The 19,644-nt window shown below is 43.4% G+C and overlaps 3 protein-coding genes across 4 annotated transcripts; 2 read left to right on the top strand and 1 right to left on the bottom strand.

Annotated features, from left to right (window-relative positions):
* The first annotated feature begins 141 nt into the window (after nucleotides 1-141).
* Nucleotides 142-4,168, top strand: LOC105453319 (partitioning defective 3 homolog). The gene is made up of 2 exons (XM_011695160.1): nucleotides 142-4,020; nucleotides 4,110-4,168. The coding sequence occupies exon 1, from the start codon at nucleotides 675-677 to the stop codon at nucleotides 3,561-3,563; it is 2,889 nt and encodes a 962-aa protein (XP_011693462.1). The 5' UTR covers nucleotides 142-674; the 3' UTR covers nucleotides 3,564-4,020; nucleotides 4,110-4,168.
* LOC105453430 (39S ribosomal protein L10, mitochondrial) lies at nucleotides 4,015-4,934 on the top strand. Its single transcript, XM_011695392.1, has 3 exons — nucleotides 4,015-4,024; nucleotides 4,110-4,628; nucleotides 4,708-4,934. The coding sequence occupies exons 1-3, from the start codon at nucleotides 4,015-4,017 to the stop codon at nucleotides 4,932-4,934; spliced, it is 756 nt and encodes a 251-aa protein (XP_011693694.1).
* Nucleotides 4,935-4,989: 55 nt separating this feature from the next.
* Nucleotides 4,990-16,434, bottom strand: LOC105453320. Of its 2 annotated transcripts, none has more exons than XM_011695161.1 (10): nucleotides 16,218-16,434; nucleotides 9,384-14,107; nucleotides 8,896-9,140; nucleotides 8,648-8,825; nucleotides 8,267-8,430; nucleotides 7,547-7,728; nucleotides 6,617-6,728; nucleotides 6,359-6,541; nucleotides 5,559-5,801; nucleotides 4,990-5,427 (listed from the first exon to the last, which is right to left on the bottom strand). In XM_011695161.1, exons 2-10 carry the CDS (start codon nucleotides 12,430-12,432, stop codon nucleotides 5,347-5,349), a joined length of 4,437 nt encoding a protein of 1,478 aa, XP_011693463.1. In that variant the 5' UTR covers nucleotides 12,433-14,107; nucleotides 16,218-16,434; the 3' UTR covers nucleotides 4,990-5,346. The 2 variants fall into 2 exon arrangements, with proteins under 2 accessions (XP_011693463.1, XP_011693464.1); XM_011695162.1 differs by having other exon boundaries at nucleotides 9,384-13,211.
* Between the last annotated feature and the right edge of the window lie 3,210 nt (nucleotides 16,435-19,644).

The following is a 19,644-nucleotide window of genomic DNA, read 5'->3' as shown; positions in this document are numbered from 1 at the left end:
GTGTCGCTCGCACGAATCGCTCGGCTCGGCTCCGTTCCGAGGTGGCGCGGTGGCGACGGTCCGCGTGCGCGCCGCCATTTAATCCCAATTCCGGGCGTTCCGGCGGCGTTGCTCGACCACCGGCGGAACGGAACGGCGGAATGGAATGTTAAAATGGCGAGTGCGTCTATTCCGCATATTTGATGTCGCGATAAAGTAGTTGGGCGTACGCGCGTCCGTCCTGTCGGCTCGTCCCCTGCCTGTGATTCCCTCGCGCGACGCCGTCGTCCTCCGTCGCGGGCCGCCGTCGTCGTCGCCGTACGCTGGCTCGCGCGTCGCAATTGCTCCACCGCCGCGAAGGTCGCGGGGACGTGCCAAACGCGTGCCTGGCGCGTACGTGAATCACACGCTCGCGAGATATGGAGAGGTGCGACTCGAGGTAACACGCGATAATCGCTCGCGTTACTCACGTCACAGTCCGCCCGCGACACGCCACACATTCCGGAACACGTGCGACGAACGCGCGTGTCGCGCGTGTTCGACGACGACGACGACGACGGACGGATATACAAACTTTCACGCGATTGTTTCGCCATTGTTGCGTAAAAAATCTTGGCGCGTGAAAATCACGCACTGTGTGCACATAATCTCGCGTGGCTCGCTTTCTTCGTTAATAATATGAAAGCGGAGCAAGCATGAAGGTAACCGTGTGCTTCGACAATGTCAGGGTGGTGGTCCCATGCGGAGACGGTACTCTGCTGGTCAAGGATCTGATGCATGAGGCCATCCTGAGGTACAAGAAGGCCACTGGCAAAAGTGATAACACCCTGACCATCAACAGTCTGTCCTCCCTGACCGGGGGCGGCCTACTGGATCCGGACGACAGACTGTGCGACGTGGCCGACGACAGGGAGCAGATCGTGGCCCATTTCGCTGGCTCCGACGTTGTCAGCCACGTTGGCGGGGACGGTGCGAGCTCGGTTGGCACCAACAGTCCCGACTTCTTCCACCGAGATGGCAAGGATCAGGCTTATCCGATCGACATCCATTCCTCCGTGTCTAGTAGTAGTATTAAGAGAGAAAGTGCCAAGCGTTTGTCGATGCACGCATTGTCAACGAGAGAACCTTCTCTCACAACGTATTCTGCTCAATCCCTACCGAGGGAGTCTCGACGTAGGGAGCCTTTAGGTCAAGATTCCAAAGCTTCGTACGAATTTGGAAATAATACCGAATCCGGGAGCCAAGAGGTGCGAGAGATAGTGATAAAGAACGAGGCAGGGCCACTGGGGCTCCACGTGGTGCCATGTTACGACTTGCTGGGCAACGATCAGGGACTCAGAGTCGAGGGTATTGAGCCGAATGGCCGCATCGCCAGGGACGGGCAAATCGATTTGCACGACAATATTATAAAAATTAATGGTCATAACTTGTTGCACATACCGTTTTCAAAGGTTCAAGAGATTTTTCGAACATGCATGAATGATCCCTGTTTACAAATTTCCGTAGTTAAGCACAAGAAGAGAATGAGGAGCGAAAAGTCTTTGCATAAAAACCACGGGAACACCAGTGGCGGATCGGAGAAGGCCGAGGGCGATGAGAATATCAAGAGACTTCAATGCAGCAACTACAACCTTCTACAGACTGCGAACACTAGGAAAATTGGACGGATGATAGAGATAGAATTAGTAAAGGGAGGTAACGGTTTAGGATTTAGTGTTACCACACGTGATAATCCTGCTGGGGGACATTGTCCCATATACATTAAGAATATATTACCAAAAGGTGCTGCGGTGGAGGATGGCAGATTGAGACCGGGTGATAGATTGCTAGAGGTAAATAATAAGGAGATGACTGGCAAGAGCCAAGCGGAGGTCGTGTCACTGCTCAGAAGTATTCCTCCCGGTGGTAAAGTGAGGATGGTAGTATCGCGTCAAGAGGAAATTTCTTCAAACATTCCGGATTCTCAGGGTATCGCGACCCCTGCTGCTCCCCCGGCTGCTGAAGTAATGGATAATACAAAGTATTGGAATACATTAAATAGATCGCCAGCGAAAAAGAACGACGTACACGACAAGATGAACACTCACACTTACGAGAAGTGCACGTACAAATCGGTTAAATCATCCGAAGATATCGTCTTATCTCCGCGTAAGAATCGTGTGATAATGAACTTAGATATACCAGTACATGATTCTGAGAAGGCTGGCTTGGGCGTAAGTGTTAAAGGTAAAACCAACAGCTCCGACGACAACACCAATATGGATTTAGGTATTTTTATAAAAAGTGTTATCCACGGGGGCGCAGCATCCAGGGACGGTCGCTTGCGGACCAATGATCAATTGCTCAGAGTTAACGGCGTATCGCTGTTGGGATTATCCAATTCCGAGGCGATGGAGACCTTGAGGAGGGCGATGCTTAACACAGACAGCTCAGTAACCGGTGTGATCAATCTTATAATAGCTAGGAGGGTATCGTCGTATGATGCGAGTGAGAAGAATACTGTAGATAATTTACAATCTCATCGTAAATCAGAAGTTAGTAGTATATACATATCGGATTCTACGAAAATGAACGACGGCATAGTCAAGGAGAAGAACACTTTAAATTCTCAAACCGATGCACTGGACAACGGTGGATTATTATCCTGCGTAACAGCCTCGCCATGGAATCCTGTCATCGACAGACTCACGGAGCAGTACAGCAAGAATAGCTTGAGAAACGAAAGCTACTGCCTTGCCACCAATAAAACGTGGATAGAGCCGATTAATAATGTAAAGAAAATTATAGGATCGCGCGACGATCGGATTGAAGCAGTATTGCTGGAGGAATCGAACAACGACAGCTCTCAAGGAAACGACACCAAACGAAATACCGAGGATAAGGACAGCCAGTATTCCGGGGATCCCACGTACGACAGTCAGTTGTCCCTGGAGGAATTAAACTCTTCGTCGAATAAGTTTTCTCGCGATGCTCTTGGCAGACAGAGCATGTCGGAGAAACGGCACGCGGCACTCGACGCCAAAAACACGGATACTTACAAGAGGAACAAGAAGTTGCGCGAGAACAAGAACGCGGATCAAACCAATCAGAAATCAATCACCAGTCAAACGAGCAATCACTCAAGCGACTTAGGAGATTATTCGAAGAGGAGCGGCAAGTCGAACAACTTCGAGAAGCATACGAGTAAAGGGGCCTTAGCCGGAAACACGAGTACCGACAATAATGTGAGACACCACGAGAAGTCCGTCGATGTTGCTCAATCGGAATATATGTACACTATACCCGGATGCAATAATAAGTTTCTCTCGCCGAAGAAGCACTGGCTCGTGGACGATGTGCACAGCGAGGTTACGAGTAGTAATAATATCAAAGACGAGCGAGAAGGCTTCTCGAACAGTCGCGGGGACGTGAAGCAGGCGTCTCTCAATTCAGCACTGGACGATCGGTATAAGCGGAAGAAAAACGGCCTTCGGTCGATACTCCGATTGAACAGGAATAGGAAATCACTTAATTTTGGCGATAGCATAGAAGCGAGGCACGAAACTAGTAATTATTGCAGCGGAAGGATCAGTTATATCGCATAAATGCAAAGACAGTATGCAAGATAAATGCAGAAATTCTGCATTAGTAAATAATATATATATATACACATTATCGCGCATCTGCAAATACATACACATTTTTTGCATATATATATAAATATATATTTTATCTATATATATACGATCTGTTCCAAAGTGCCTTATATCATTAAAAGAAAATAATTCTGTATATACGATTTTGTACTTGTCTTTAACTGATACGGATCATGTACTTAACTACGATATAAACATTATACATGTAGTTTATACGACACCGGAATTAGATAATTAATAGTTCCAAAAGGAGGAATTATAATATTCTGCTGCTAAATCAAATAGCAATTCAAATATATCTCTGTCGTTCTCATCGATTTAACATGTACCTGTAGAATCTTAAATTTGTAACGTCAATTGACATCGAGGATAAATATTGTAAAAAAAAGTCACAAAAATCATGGTGGTAGGTATATAAACTAATTGACCGATTTTCTTTTCTGTCAATTAATTTTTCATTATAATTAAATGCTATTGCTCTGTTTTATGTTTCAGCATTTCAGATCACTCCAAATGCAATCCTTTATCAACAGAAGCGTTTTCGAGCCAAAATTAATATACAAAAACCCAGAGCGCCGCATTACCAAAGGGCATTGGTAAACGAATTTTTGAAGCCTTTTTATCCGTTCCCAAATGAAGGCAAGAAACTGGAGGAATTATGCAAAAAAGCAATAAGAACTGCGAATAAGGAGAAGAAGGAGGAATATAATCCTTACCAAAGAATAATAGCACGTGAAGTCCGCAATTGGTTTGACAATTCCAAAATGGTTGCCATTTGCCATGAGAATTCTATGACGGCGGAGGATAAGTTTGAGTTCGCAGTTCCATTGAGGAGGGCAAATATGTACTACAAACGATATAGCAATAAGATAATGACATTAGCATTGGCGGATTCACCTTACGCGGCGACAATGCCGTTGTACTCGTCGCAATTCAACGTCATATTTGGTTCTGACACAAACGTCGCTGCCTTCGAAAAAATTATTAAAAAGTTCCCACAGGTTATTTTATTGGGTAAGCAACTTCAGAAAGCGTTAAATAAACACAGAATAATAAAATAATAAATGATAATAAATCTACCTGTTTGTTACAGCGGGTATACTAGAGGGACATGTGCTGAATAAGGAGGACTTTTTGAGATACGGCAAAATGGATCTTACGTCATCGCGGGTTTATCTTGTTCAGGTGTTACAGAGCGCAGGCGGTAACAACTTAAATCGACAGCTCACGCATCATCAGTCCACATTAGTTGCACGATTAAAACAGATCGGTACGGATGAAGCAACTTCCGGCGAGAACGAAGAATCGGTGCCTGTATAATTGCAAAAAATTTGCTTGTATCGGTAATTTATTATACATTAGATTTATCGAGAGCTTTAAGTAAAGTATGATTTATTTCCCTACACTTTGTATTTGCGATACAAATAAGAAGCATTGGTACAAAGTTAGGTGTGTTACTCGTTTTATTAGAATCTCACTTTCGATCCTATCAGGGACGGTGTCGCGATAAGATTATAATTGAGCAAGCAGCGAATAATTCCTATTGCATACTGATTTATCGGGGTCCGAGCTTATTTTATACTAAACGCGCGTATAAAAGATCTTTATGTCATACGTCGTATCGGGTTCTGCAAATTATTATGTGTCAATACGAATATAAAAGCATCTTCTAGAACATCTTATTGTCACCGTAAACTTATCGTTTGCCCATTGTTGTGGCAGTTGTAATTCTTTAGTGGCAGTAATTGCAACGGGGATGACACTTAACTCCATTCTCACCACATCTGCAGCCACCGGATGTGTCGCCCTTACCCTGCAACGAGGACGATCAATAAGGTCGTAGGAAATAACGATGTCGTTAATTGTTAACAAGTCCACGTTCGTTAGAACCCATATAAGCTTTCAGAGAGCCTAATAAATTGCGGAAAATAAATTGATACTTACTCCCAGGCCCCAACGCGGTCCTCTGGTTACCCAACATATCTCCGTTTTGCACATGGAGCAGACCAGCCAGTCGCAACCCCATTTCTTCATGAGAACGACGGCACACGTGGGACACGCAAGTGCCTCGCCTCTATCGACCATCTCTTTGAGCATTGCTGCTGTCCTTCTAGATTCCTGATCGGTCTCTTTCGAAAGTTGCAATTCTTGCTGATATTGTTTGCAATTCTTTCCGGTATGAACAACCTTTAAAATCGAAATTTATATGCTCTTCGTTATCTTGAAGTATTTTGGTTATTTTATAAATCGATATCATTTGATAGCGTATGCATTGCTAAATAAATAAATTTGTATTGGGATATGCCACGAGAAAAAAATAAAAAGAGAGGTGGATAGAATTTTTAAAAACATTTCTCCTCAATTAAATGTCACGTCAATTTTAATAAAAGCGTTGTCAATATTTTATGCAGTTATAATTAAAATGGAAACCAGTAATTGCATCTATGGAAACGAGAAACGAAATAACGAAGAAAGAATTCTCGCTGTGAATTTAAGTTCAATTCAAATATGCTATGTGTTTTTTAAAATTAGCCTTTAATGTCACTTCGAATATATTTTTAATACTAAAAATAAAGCGTAGAATATTTTATTATGCATTTTTTTGTTAACATTACTCGTCAAATAATCAGTCCATTTCATGCATATGGACTGACAATAATTTTTTTATTTCTATTATATTCTATTATATTTTAATGTTTTTAAATTCATGTCTTCAATTTTAGATAAATATAAGCAAAACTCACCTGACAGGTAAGACAATTATTAGCTTTGCACACAGGGCATAAAAAATTGTTCACGTCGTCGTCGTAAATGCACCAGCCAGGACAGTCCGGTGTCTTGCAGTGGAAAGCCTTGTTTCCAGCGTTGTTCTCCGCTTGCGCGATCGACTTCGCGAGATGCTGCTGATAAATCTCCGGCTCGACGAGCTAGGCGTAAACAATAATAGGATCATCGCAAACTTTATTAAAACTTGGCTCAGGTAATCTTAAACAGAAACTCACCGCCTTGATCTCACGTTCTTGAAGGGTCGATTCGCACGTATAATCGGGGTCTCTGTATGGGCATTTCACCTCCGCTTCTTCGCAATACGCGATCGTATTGGCGATACATGACCTGTGAATATACAACGAAATTCATTATACGCGGAAATTAACTCTTACTTTCCCTCGGATCAATATTTCGTGTCCAATATTTACCAAAATATTATATTTGCCATACTACATAGTTGCCAAAATTATATGTATATTATATGTATAGTTTCATCAATTGTTATTGCTATTTCGCTTTTTAATCATATACTGGATGAAACTATAAGAGTATACAGGTTGAAAACTATATCTTATTACGGTGTAACTCTTTAAGACATAGAAGCGTAAAACGCGAATGATCCCAGATAGTGAAGTAGGAAAAAAAGACGAGGGGGAGTAAGGATTAAATGCGACATTTGCCTTGGTTAATAAGTAAACAAATAATAAGTACAATTGAGCGATCGCGCGTTTTTTTTTTGTTTCGCAGAGTTTACTGCATGACCAAGTTTATATACGTAGGATATTATTTGTGCGTGTGATTGTAGCGTGTTTCGCGGTAATTGTTTAGCGCTAGTGTAATTGTCGCATTAGTAATATGCATGAATCAGCGTATTATAGAATAGATAAATATATCTGTGATGCATCGCGGTTTAATATGTAACGCATACCTATCTAGACGCACGAGCCAGCTAAATGCATTTCGCCAGGGATAAATTAGATTCGATGTGGACGATTGTAGCGAACAGGCTATAATGAGCGAAAGCGATCTATTGTAGATTATCTTTGTGCGGGGAGGGAAAACGCCTATGCAGAGGCACGATACTACCACTGAAATTGGTTCCTGTACTTAACGGATTAAACAGTAATTAAAGCTGGGCTATGTAGCAGATTAAAGGGTTCTACCTGCAGAACATGTGTAAACAATCCCTCAGAATTACACCTTCGCGTGGACCATATGTAACGAAGCATATTGGGCACTCGATTGGCTCGGAATTCGGAATGACGTCCCAGTTCTCCAGCGATATCAGCTCTTCGTATCGTCCGATCTTGGCGTCTTCCGACATGTCTGTTTCCGCTGCTTCTTGCTATTGTTGCACAAGCACATTGAAACGTGTATTACATATTCCTCTCTGATTAAGGTGGTTTTATCGGGCAAGTCCCAGTAAAAAATTAGTCCCTCCATATGACTAATAATTTAATAAAAACATTTCGCATAGACTGTACATATGCGATTGTGTGACGTTTATGTGACAACGTCACACTATCGAGTCGACGTTAAGCGATAAAACCACCTTAATATGCAGCTAACCGATAAAACAAATGAAAATCGAGAAGAGTGCGTTTAAGGAAGTCTTATCGATTGGCACAATATAAAGTTTTAAAAAATGTTTTAAAGCAGGACAGAATGTACGATAGAGGATTCAAACTCAAGTTAATTCAATGTGTATTACTAAACACAATTTTTTTGTAGCTCAAGATATAAAAAATATGTTGAATCTTTTATTACATAATTCTATCCATTTTTAAAAATTCTTAAAAACTGCTCTTAGATTGTACCTGATCGAGAAGATCTCCTTAAATAAAACTAATACTTGAAATAACACATCGATGCCTGTTTATTACCTGATGTTCATTTGTTGTCGATATTATTTTATCTGTCTCCGTAGTTTCTTGTTTTTCTTCGTTTGTTTGCAGGACTTCCGTTGGTGGATCTTGCGGCAATTCTTCAGGAACTTCCTCTGTTGGCTGTGGCTTGTTCGCTTGCACTGCATTGTCGATGTGCAATTCTACAAAATTACGGTATATTATAATTTATAATTAAGAAAGAGGAGCACAAGAAATATTTCGTATAATAATTAATTATTTTATTTTATGATATTAATATATTTAAAATGAGTTTTTATTAATTTTTAAAAATAAAGGATAGACTTTAAAATATGAAAAATGTGAAAATAAGTTTTTGTTTAATAAGTAATTATATTCAATCGAATGAGTCAGATTTACCGGGTGCCACGAGATAAAGAAACACCGGTGAACCATCCACTGCATGCAATTCGTCGAGAGTGGCCCCGTCGTGATCAGCCAAGTTTTTCCCAATAATCCATCGCTGCACGTTTGTGGGTATCTCAAACTCCGTATGTATCTTTGTCTTCAGCTCGGCTACCGTCATTCTCGTCGGCAGCTGTTATCACAGCCCGGTCCATGAAACGTTTTGTTTGAATATCGAGCAACCGTCAGTATCGGTTACTTACCTGAAGTGGTATGGGCCCTTGGTGAGCGAGTTTGTCTTCGATATACATATTGACTTTAATCGACTGATCCTTCAAACGCGCCGCCGAACGCTGTCGTATCACAGAACAATGGATTTTGAGCCTTGCCAATTCCTTCGCTAATCCCGCCGCTTGCTGATGATGGCCCGACGCGATGGCCCCTTCCAGTTTTCTTAGCAATCGATTTATGGCCAGAGTATTCATGTTTCTCGCTGTTGAATTATCGTCTGCAATAATATTACCACATTATCAAGTTCTTTCTGCAATTAAAAAAAAAATATATAAATCAAGACAAATTAATTAAAAATAGTTTAGTCTTTCGAAACTTTTTAGAGATCATGTATTCGCATGTTTATTCATTTGTTATATTTTCCTTATTTAGATCGAATAATTGAAACATGAATTTTGTTCTAAATAGACTAGGTTTGCCATCAAACTATCATTTTAGCAAATGTACGTTGCGAAATTACCTTCATTTGTAAGCTCATCATCGTTCAACATGATTTTACTTTCATTTGCGACATTGGGCCGCTCTTCGGGATGACTACTTTGCGAAATATCTTTAGATGTGGTCGGATTCGGTCGTTGTTTGGGCGATGCGGGAGGAACGTGAGTATTGGCGTACAGCGACGGTTCTATCACATTGGCATAAGTGTTTTCCTTGTGTACCTCCTTCGTGGTCTTCATAGCCTCTATCTCGGCGAAATCGCGCGGTCGTATCAGTTGGAAAGTATTCTTCACAAGGACCGAACCCTTGCCAGAAGTCCTGTAGAGCACGTTCTCGTGTTTCCATCCCGATGTAGACGGTCGCTCGGCGGAAGTAGAGGGCTGATTTAATCTACGGATGTTTCCACTGGTTTGCGCCGACGAGGATACCTTTTGCTTATCTGTCTCGTAATCGTTCGACGACGACGACGTTGCCGCCATCCTCGTCGCCGTCACCGAGGCAATGTAGGAGGTCTTGTTTGTAGGTACCGGCGAGCCCTTGTCGACCTTTTCGAGAACGTCGCCGTCGTTTGACGCAGCAATCTTCCTCGATCTAGGCCGTTTCGGTAACGAGTGCTTCATCTCCTTCAGCATCTCCTTCAAATCCGCAGTAATTGGGTCCTCGACGGTATTGAGAGCGGTTAATTTTGTCCTGCCGGACTTCGCCTTCTGGTCTGAATCAATCAGACGCGACATTCCCTTGTCTTGCATCTTCGATCTTTCCGGCTGCATCGCCGATCTCGTTTTATCATCCTTCTCGGCTTCCACCAGGATATCGAGCACTTTGGCCACTTTGCTCGACACGGCTTCGTCCTCCGGAACTTTGTCTCTGGCATTGTTAAATTCGGCTGCTGGTCTCCGTTCGATGAGTTTAAACTCCCTAGAACGCAGCTGTCGATCGATCTCGTTGAAAATATCCGAAAATTCCTTTTGCACCCCGTGCTCCGCCTTTTCTCTCAAGGGATCTAACGCGTTTTCCGAGCTCTCAGCTAAATTACGAGCACGGGAAAGTAGAAATTTTCTTCTTGTTTCGTTACTCAATCTCGACGATTCTTTACCCTTCATTTCTTTGCCGATTTCCTGCCGCGATCTAATTTTTTCTTCTGTGACATTCTTCTGAGCAATTAGTGACTCATTCGCGCGATTCGCAGCGAGCTGACTTTGTAAATATGATATTCTATTAGACGCGTCCTTCATCAGCTGATCATTTTGCTCCTTGCTAGAGGAAATTTTGATGTCTACCGACTTTACGTCCGCGTGCGTCGATTCAGCTCTATTTCTCGACGATCTCTGCTGCGGCAAAAAGTATCTGGAGATATCTTTATCAACGCGGACGCTCTGGCCGAGATCTTGTTGGACCGAGAATCTCTGATTTCTCCAATCTCCGATTTGTTCGAATCTGCTGTTTCTCGTTGCATCGCGATCGGGCCTGTAATCTGGGTGATCTCTTTTAGCGAAGAAGTTAGCGTTGACCGTGACTTTAGTGATATTGCTGATGGCGTTGAATTTAGAGATTAACGCGCGCGTGCCTCGTCTAGGCGACGAGCTCTCAATCGCCGAGGTGACCATATCCTGAACGAGTTCCTCGTTGACGTCGTTCCTCTTTTCGAATTCGTCGGCAAATTTTGAAGTTTTCAACAACATCGACGCCCGCGCTCGAGCCTGTTCCTCCTGCACGATCGCCGCCGCTTCTTTGTCCAGCTCGCTGATGTTCGTCAGGATGGACAAGCCGGATTTTCGCTTGGCCTCCTGTCGTTTCCTTTCGTCACTCTGTCGCTCGCCGCGATGAAAAAAATTTAATCTTGACAGAGAGGCGTCAATGGAATAACTCGGAGAAGAATTTACATTCGTTCCGACACACTCGTCCTTCATTTCGGTGAACGTCATAGGGCTGCGGAGAACGGCACCTCTCTTGGACGATCCGGAGTCGCGAGAGTGCTCGAAGACGCTACGCTTGTACCAAGGACGAGGCATGTTCAGAGTACCGATCGGGCTCTGTGCTCTTTCCTGAAGGACTGTTGCGCTGGACGCTCCCTCGTCGCCACGATTGCTTTTCGCGGCCTTCGGACTGCCGCAAACTTCCTTCTTTGATAGCAACATACCACCCTGAAGGATTAGTGTGTCGTTGCTGATCGATTGCCCTTCGTCGACACCCTTCCGCTCCTCTACCTCCATGCTGTCGCCATCGGTGACGAGGTTTGACTGTTCCACAGTCGCTTTCTCAGGAGGTCGCGGCGCCCGTCGTTTGCGTCTATTGCTGTTCCTCGGCGGCGTTTCGCGTACATTGACCCCCACGATCTTCACCAGCGCATCGGGAGGGTTGGGCGCTCTCCGCTTTCCCTTCACGTGGACCCGCCGCCGCGCGGAGCCGGTGTTTCTCGCGCTCTCATCGAGTCTTCTCGACGAATTCGACAAGTCCCTTTCGGTTGTCAGGAAGTTGCCGCACGAGCTGAAGGTCGTTGGTTGCAACGAGTACCTGGCGGTGATGTCCTGCCTCCTGGAGTGCACGTTAATTGGTAACGTGCAGGCCGACGACGCGTTGTTCTCTTTGTTACCCAAGTACACCTTCGAGGCACCAGCGGCGAACGGGCCGACCTCGGCCGCTTGCTTGAGTATGTCCAAGGACAGCACGTTGCAACGGCCCAGGGTTCCCGTGTGAAACGCGAAACTGCGAACAGTGGTGGTGCTGTAGAAGGTGTCTACGCTCTCCACGCTGGAGTAGATGCTGCTCCGTCGTCGGACGACGCCATCGTCGTCCGGCCTCTCGCTCGTTCTCCGTCGTTTCTCCACGGTTGAATCGCGATTTCGCTTGAACCACCTGAACAGGGAGAACCTGCCGCTGCCGCTACCTCCTCCTCCGCCACCGCTGCCGCTGCTGCGAGTCAGGGAAGTCGTCTCACCATCGACAGCACCACGCGCTACCAGCGCGTCCGTCGCGACGACGGCACCGGACGTTTCTCCTTTGCGGTCGCCGTTCGGTACGCCATTGAGGGATGAGCTCGTCTCGTTGCTGCATGCGGTTTGCTGTACCATTCTTACTCACTCTCTCTCGCATATCCCGAGGCACCGCGCCCCGCCTCAGCCGCCACGCTGCATAGTTCTTTATTTAGATTCACCCGAAACGTGCGGTTTTAAGTTCCTTCCAGTTTGCTGCTATACACGAACGCCAAAAATCTCGTCGGGGCAATCGGAGTCTCTCGCGACGACGGTCACGTCCGTCGGATAGACATTTCCCGCAGAACCCTCTCTTCCTCTCACCCTCTCCTGCTCTCTCTCTCTCTCTCTCTCTCTCTCTCTCTCGTATTTAACTGGCAGCTCCTATAATTCATCCGCGTCGAGATCGTCCACTGCAGACTTCACCAGCGAAAACGGAGGTGTCAGCTGCATCGCTGCCGACGACGTCTTCGGGCCGACGACGTCTTCGGGCTGACGACACACGCGTGCACGCGCGCGGACTGTATCGGCGGATTTTGCGGCCGAATCGCGCGTAGTCGATGCCGAACCGGCGACAAAGATACTCACGTACGGTAAACTATTAATAGATCGGGTGGTCCTCCTCCCGTGGCGGGGTTATTTTCAAGTCCACTTTGCACACCGCGCACCCCACCGGGCGGCCGAAATCAAAACAGAGAAATACGGGCTAACGTGCGCGCTTTTTTAATACACGGCTTCGTGAAAAAAATACTATTGTGCGGCTGCCTCGGGCTTTAGTCGACGTTGAAATGTTTTCGATTGAAAGTGATATGCGATTCCGCGCGCAGCATAGTTCTCGCTTCTGTATTTTAACAACGCCTGCATCTGAAATATTTGAACTAATGGAAAAGTATGGATGAGAAACGATGAATATTTTATATAGAGAATGCACGGTCGGTCTGGCTTGTTCTAGTAAGACACTAAGAATATTATATTTATTTGTTTGACTTCGTTACTTTATTCATTACTTCATCACTTTAATGACGTAATCCTCGATTTTACAAAAGCTGCTGACACGAAATTATTCTTGTATCATAATTCACAAGCTTTATAGCTTGCTAGAGACCGCCACATATTTAGTTCTTTTATTTTCACGATGTATATTAATAGTTGGATATGCGATATCTTCAAGACGTTGAATAAACATCGTCCTTTAAAAGATCGCTGTATTTGTACACGGTATTCTCAATTGTATTTATTTGCGTAATAATTCTAGGCATTATCTGTACAGCACAACCCCCCCGTTATGCCAGACACTAGCTCTTCAGTTCGGGGGGCGGAGGAGGGGAGGGGGATCTTAAAACATCTGATTTGCATCGTCGTGTCCATTTGCATCGCGGTGCGTGCGCGGTATTATTTTTGGATTTGACTAATCCCGTGAGAGGGCATGGACTAGTGAAGCGATGACCAGGCGCTGGCTCTGTGCAGGCGGCGCGTGACTCTCTTTTTCGTCGAGTGAATCAGAGAGCATGAGTCTGAGTTTTGACAAAATTCCGAAAACGCGACGCGATACAATGGCCCCGGAAAGCTTTCTCTGCGGCCTTGAAAAACCCGCGCAACACACAGACACACGCTTTTTTTAAGCTAATCGGATGCTGTCCCGCACCATGTAGGATTTCCACCGAAAATAAACTCGCGGTTTGCACATCGCGCTCGCGCATTTCGGACTGCGTTCTCTAAAAATACGCGGAACTTCTTGTAGAAACAGCGACACTGTCGTCAAGCCTAAAGGAGTCTGTGACACACACACACATTTTCTACATATTAAATTATTATATTCTTGATTTCAGTGATTCGAAATTACGTTATGTATAAAAATAATATTTAGCAAGAATCACGCACTTTCTTTAAAATTTAATAAGCCTACATAAACGAAATAAAAATGAATGAATATGATATTCAAAACACACATAGTAACACTATGTGATCATAAATTTTAATCTTTTTTATATCTGCAAATTTTTTATACATGAGAATAAAAAGTTGGACTTATCCATTAAGTGTTTTGAAATTCTTAATGATTATATTAACTATAGTGAAATTCTGGATATTATATGTTCAAAAGTAATTTCGTATATTTTTTAGTCTATTTCCTGTCGATCTATTTTTGGCGAGAGTAATGCCAGAAAAATTTTGCGTGCAAACTTCACATCTAACAGTCGTTGTCGGTCGTTGTCGTTGGCGATCAATCTATTCTTCAATCCACGACTATTGAACACAAGAGCTCTCGGTAAAATATATATATCATATACCCCGTCGTAAAGTTCAGCAATAATTATCCTGGCGAGATTGTAGCCGCGGCAATAAAATAAAAATAATTTTGCGGAGTTTCGTCGCATTCGAACGGTGCTAATTTCCAATGGCTTCTCCTCTTTTATATTATTGCACCCATTACCCTTGAAGAATACGTCGTATTACTTCAACAATTACTTGAACACATTGGCAATTATTGCCAATCTTTCTTTCTTTTACGATTCGAATTTATATGCTCGATTTCACCGTTTGTATTTAACGGGTTGACACGTTATATACACGCGCGTGCACATACACACATATACACACTGCATTAAATTTCTTCTCTTTGCAAATATATATAAAATATATTAATACAAATTTATAAGGTCAAAAAATCAATTATGAATTTATTTTATAAATATAGTAAATATCATGCATCTGTTGTTAAAATAATTGTTTCAACTTATTATAAATTTCTGGTGTTATATTTATCACTAAAGAGTTTGTGTTTCTTATACTAAATTTACAATTTATTTTTACGTGTTTTGCATGTTATTAACAAGAATATGCAAGAATTCGGCTTTGTGAATTTATTTGGACATTAACTGAAATATATTTTTATTGCTTCTGGCTTCCGAGAAAGGGGCAATAACAAAAGATTACTTCCGTTATTATATATTATAAATTTAAAACGCATATCGTTGATGCTCATGAAAACTAAAGCGATTCTGTAAATACGAACAGACACACACATTTTCGTGTAAAGCGCAAATGCAAATGACTATCTCGCAATAACTCGGGAACATGATCCACTGAGCATGCATAAGAGCAATTAGAACGACAAAAGGAAGAAGCGTGTTATTCGAGCAATTTGCAATTGCGCAACCGACGATCGTGCTATTAAAATTAATTAAATTTTGTTATTGAACGAATGATTCGCACGGATTACATAGGTTCAGCCACGTTTTACAAATATGAAGAAGATACTATCTAGCGGTTTGTTTTGCTTGGTGGAGCACAGTGTTATAGAAATAATCCTTTCCCAATCTCCCTTGATTATACGAAGCAACGGAACAGATCGACTTCCACAACTCTCGGCTCATCGGAAATTCCGCGTTCGGGATGTAGAACAGATAGACACAACCTGAATCCAAGCTTGGCGAATAAACGAATAATTTATTCTACCTAAATCACAATAATAATAATTTGCGGAAGACTTCACAATTATCGCAACTCAAGTGCTTTCTCGAACAGCTTCGCGAAATCAAATAGCGAAATATCCCATATTTTTGTTCGTGACAAGCGCGACGAATTCTTCTTTTATTGCTTAACGAATGTACGGTAAATTACAAATTACGCTGTAGTTACGATGCTTATTAGCGCGATGATATAATAACGAGACACGCAATCCTAGCTGTTTGCATATAGAAATTCGGTATAGTTGAGGTATTCGATGTATCGATTCTCTATATGGAGTGAGGAACATAATTTCCCTGAATATGTGTAACAGTCTATTTACGCATGATAATGGCGAGACTAGTCATGCGGTATTTTTGCATTTGCAACGCTGCAGGGATTTGTATCCCGCGTGGCTGGTACAACTCTGTTACCGCTTGATTATTTTAATTCCGTGTTGGTCAGGGAAATACGTGGCGTTTGGCCGGAACTCTTGGCGGAGGCTAGGAACGTTCTACCCCCTCTTGATTCCCATTGACTTTCGTAGGACTTTCGGTACAGGTACTGGATTGCGAGAACAGCGAACTTGGATCGATTCGATACACTGGCTCGCGATGCATGGTCTTAACTCTCTTTTTACTGTCGGAAGTCGAACTGGAGCGCGAGGCTGCGCGCCTCCCTTTCCTCTCTCGCACCGTCGCTATACTACCCACTCCTCCCCTCTTGCGCGAAGGAGTTTATTTCGCGATTCCAACGCGGTCCACCCCCCCCCCCGCCACCGGTTCTTGGCTTTCGCTGTATCCCGCGTTCTGAATACAAATCGCGACGTTCTCCTGCGCGAGCTCTCCCGCGGATTGTCAGGACTGCGCGATCATTACCATTAATGAAGAAACCGGTGGAGATGCTTCATCGCTTATACCCCCGACTACCCTTCTTCCTCCCCTCCCTCCCTCCCCTAGGTCATATTCCTCCTAGACGCATAACTCAGGATGACCGAGAAGTTTCGAGGCCGACAGTAATGCGGGATTATTCCCGCCGGATACACAAGTCCGTCCATATTCAGCGATTTACAATTTTTATATTCGTATGCGTCCTCGGGGGGGAGAACGTCGTGTCATTGAACCCGGCGGGAAAGGTCGACGGCGAGAAGAACGCCGCGCCGGAGTTTCGGCGAAGGATATTTTATTTAGACAACCTCTGCTGTCCTCTCTTCCGTGGCATTTGACTACGCGCGGAATCGGATGTAAATTAGTTATCGGGCAACGAATTCTTATGCGCGGCGGGGAACGAAGGAATCCGCGTCTGATTGGTGAGAGGTTTAAACGAGGAGACGCGGATGATTTTGGATCCCGAACGCCCGGAGGACGAGCTGAATTATGAATGGTTCGTTCCTCAAGATTTTTTAGTTATGAATGGGGCATGTAAATACGCGCGAATGCATAATAAAACAGCCGCGCGAAGGTCCGCCGCCAAGTACGACGGTCGTGTTATTTATTTTATAGAAACGTTTGCGTCGCGTAATCAAACCGCGAGATTAAAACGCCGCTCCCTCTTTCCTTCTCCCTTCCCCCCTCCCCCCACCAAGTCAAGTCGAAGGCACCGCGCGCCTTTAATTACGTTCAAATTAAAATTAAAATAGTTCAGCGGCGAGAAGATTGCGAAATATCCTTCATATGCAGAGTTATTTTTACCACCTCACTGACTTCCTTTGCAAGGGATGTAACGTCAGGCGGGTTTATCCTCGTAAAAACTCTTTTTATAGGCACGTAACTCCATTAGCAGAATTAAATAATGCAGCTACTTCTACGGCTGCGATACGAGTTCTATTTGCAGACAATAGATGAATAGTAAATAGTAAAGAGAAATTCAATTCAGCACCTGCCTTTCGGAAGGCTGAAATATAAATAACAAGCATTTCACATCGACGAACCGATATCTATAGATTTCCCCCTGCACGTGATGTTTAATTTATAATAAAATCGAACATAATTATTACGGGATGAGACATTTTGGAGCCGTGTCGCTGGTAAATATCGCCATGTTACTTAGAAATGTATAGCGTTACTGCTACGCGCATCCTTTGCACCAAGAGAAATGCAAACGAACGCGGTCGACGATGATCCTGGATTCTCGGCAGTCTGATAAGGAATTGCGATGCCTTCAATATGCAAATTTTACGATGTTCCACACCTATCGGCCCTGTTCCCCAGCAGACACCGGGGAAGAAAGGCAAAATAGCCATTCGATTCGACATCCGCCAAGAGAAACAGCTAGAAATACATTGACCACCTGCGCTATCCTACACAAAATGATGTTTAATCTGTCCTGATATTATACATTCATATTCACAATACTATCCTACTATATTAATCCTACGTTTAGACAGCACGGTTCACAGAATATACTGTTGAAAATAATATCGTACATATCGTTGATACATAATTAGATATATCTGATAAATAATATATATAATAAATATAATAATAATATAATATAAATTCGTTAAAAATTCACGTTGATTCATATCATCGCAAACGCGTGGATTAAACAATAAACTTTAATTTGCCAATGTTTGATATTCGTAGATACGAGTACAAATATGAATATTGCACAAATACTTGGCCGCGATGCAGGGAGACAGATATCCCGGTACAGTGAGGAAAGTATTTCTCAAGCAGACTTCAGTACATGTTGGAAACGCTAACTACGTACTTCAGTTACACCGCCGTACGTGCGCGAGATAGTTAGATTGCCTTCCCCAAGTTATCCTTCTACATGATGTTAAACTTCTCTCTAGTTTCCATTGACCATACGTATGTTACGTACTTCCACAATATCCGCGATGTTCGCTGATGAATATGAGACCGTGGACAGAGATTAGATTACGTGAATTTGTGAACCTGCCAAGAGAAAGAGAGAGAGAGAGAGAGAGAGAGAGAGAGAGAGAGAGAGAGAGAGAAAGAGAGAGTACTGAGCGCAAGTACCTTCGGCAAATTAAAAGCATATAAATCTCTTTGTAAGATGTTTTTATAATTATAGTATATGCGAGAACTCGATAGTTGCGGAAAGAGACACGATTGTCGACGGCGATTATCGTGCAATGCATAACGACTGTGTGCGGAGCTAATCGTATCGTTTTCTTTTTCCGCATCATCGATAAACGGAAGACAACGGTATAATCGAATACACTTAAACGAATTATATCCAAACGTTTACAAAAGGATATCTTGTGACACGGTACCTATTAGTAATATTATCTATCCATCGGGCGACGTTGTACTAAATTCTCTCGAGATGCGAAATAAATTATGAGATACGCGCTTGCTTCCTTCGCGTCTCCTTCCCCCCACGTAAATTCGATTTCCTACGCGTTGTCATCGTGAGTTTCCAACGTAGAGCGTACTCGTTTAATAATCGTATTACGTGAGGCTTAGCAATATCCGCGGCGTCAATCAGTATGGACCTATCGACGTAATCTGAAATATCAAATCCGATCTGGCGTTCCATTAAACTGAAAGCTAAAGAACTTAATCTGTGCCCGCCAATCAACTCTCCGCGATTTGCAAGGTGCCGATCCTCTTCCGTGCAAGAATCTTCCGTATATATTTCTGCCTCGCACACAATACGATGTACTTTTTTCACATATGTATATTACATCCGTCTTTCTTTTTTCTCTTATGCATTAAATAAAGTATGTACGCGACAAAAGGCATTCGAGGCGACCAGTCACGGAAAGTAGACATAACTATTCGTCAGAAAGAAAAGACGGATCGATTGCGATAACAGTAAGTAGTTCTCCCTCCGTGAATTCGCAAAAAGTCTCTACATCTCACATAACTAAAAGAATGCTCTTAATTCTGC

This window comes from Wasmannia auropunctata, unplaced genomic scaffold, assembly GCF_000956235.1.
Source record: "Wasmannia auropunctata unplaced genomic scaffold, wasmannia.A_1.0 LD336000.1, whole genome shotgun sequence".
Taxonomy (NCBI): Eukaryota; Metazoa; Arthropoda; class Insecta; order Hymenoptera; family Formicidae; genus Wasmannia; species Wasmannia auropunctata.
Note: the sequence above shows the minus strand (reverse complement) of the source record. Positions and strands in the feature narration are given on the sequence as shown.

What these genes read in the sequence shown, in the direction of transcription:
- LOC105453319 (XM_011695160.1), top strand. Translation starts at nt 675, where the DNA reads ATGAAGGTAACCGTGTGCTTCGACAATGTCAGGGTGGTGGTCCCATGC.
- LOC105453430 (XM_011695392.1), top strand. An exon ending in CCCACAGGTTATTTTATTGG is followed by an intron (nt 4,629 to 4,707) that starts GTAAGCAACTTC and finishes TGTTTGTTACAG; the next exon opens with CGGGTATACTAGAGGGACAT.
- LOC105453320 (XM_011695161.1), bottom strand. Translation starts at nt 12,432, where the DNA reads ATGGTACAGCAAACCGCATGCAGCAACGAGACGAGCTCATCCCTCAAT. An exon ending in TGATGAGCTTACAAATGAAG is followed by an intron (nt 9,141 to 9,383) that starts GTAATTTCGCAA and finishes ATATTATTGCAG; the next exon opens with ACGATAATTCAACAGCGAGA. An exon ending in AAGGGCCCATACCACTTCAG is followed by an intron (nt 8,826 to 8,895) that starts GTAAGTAACCGA and finishes CTGTGATAACAG; the next exon opens with CTGCCGACGAGAATGACGGT.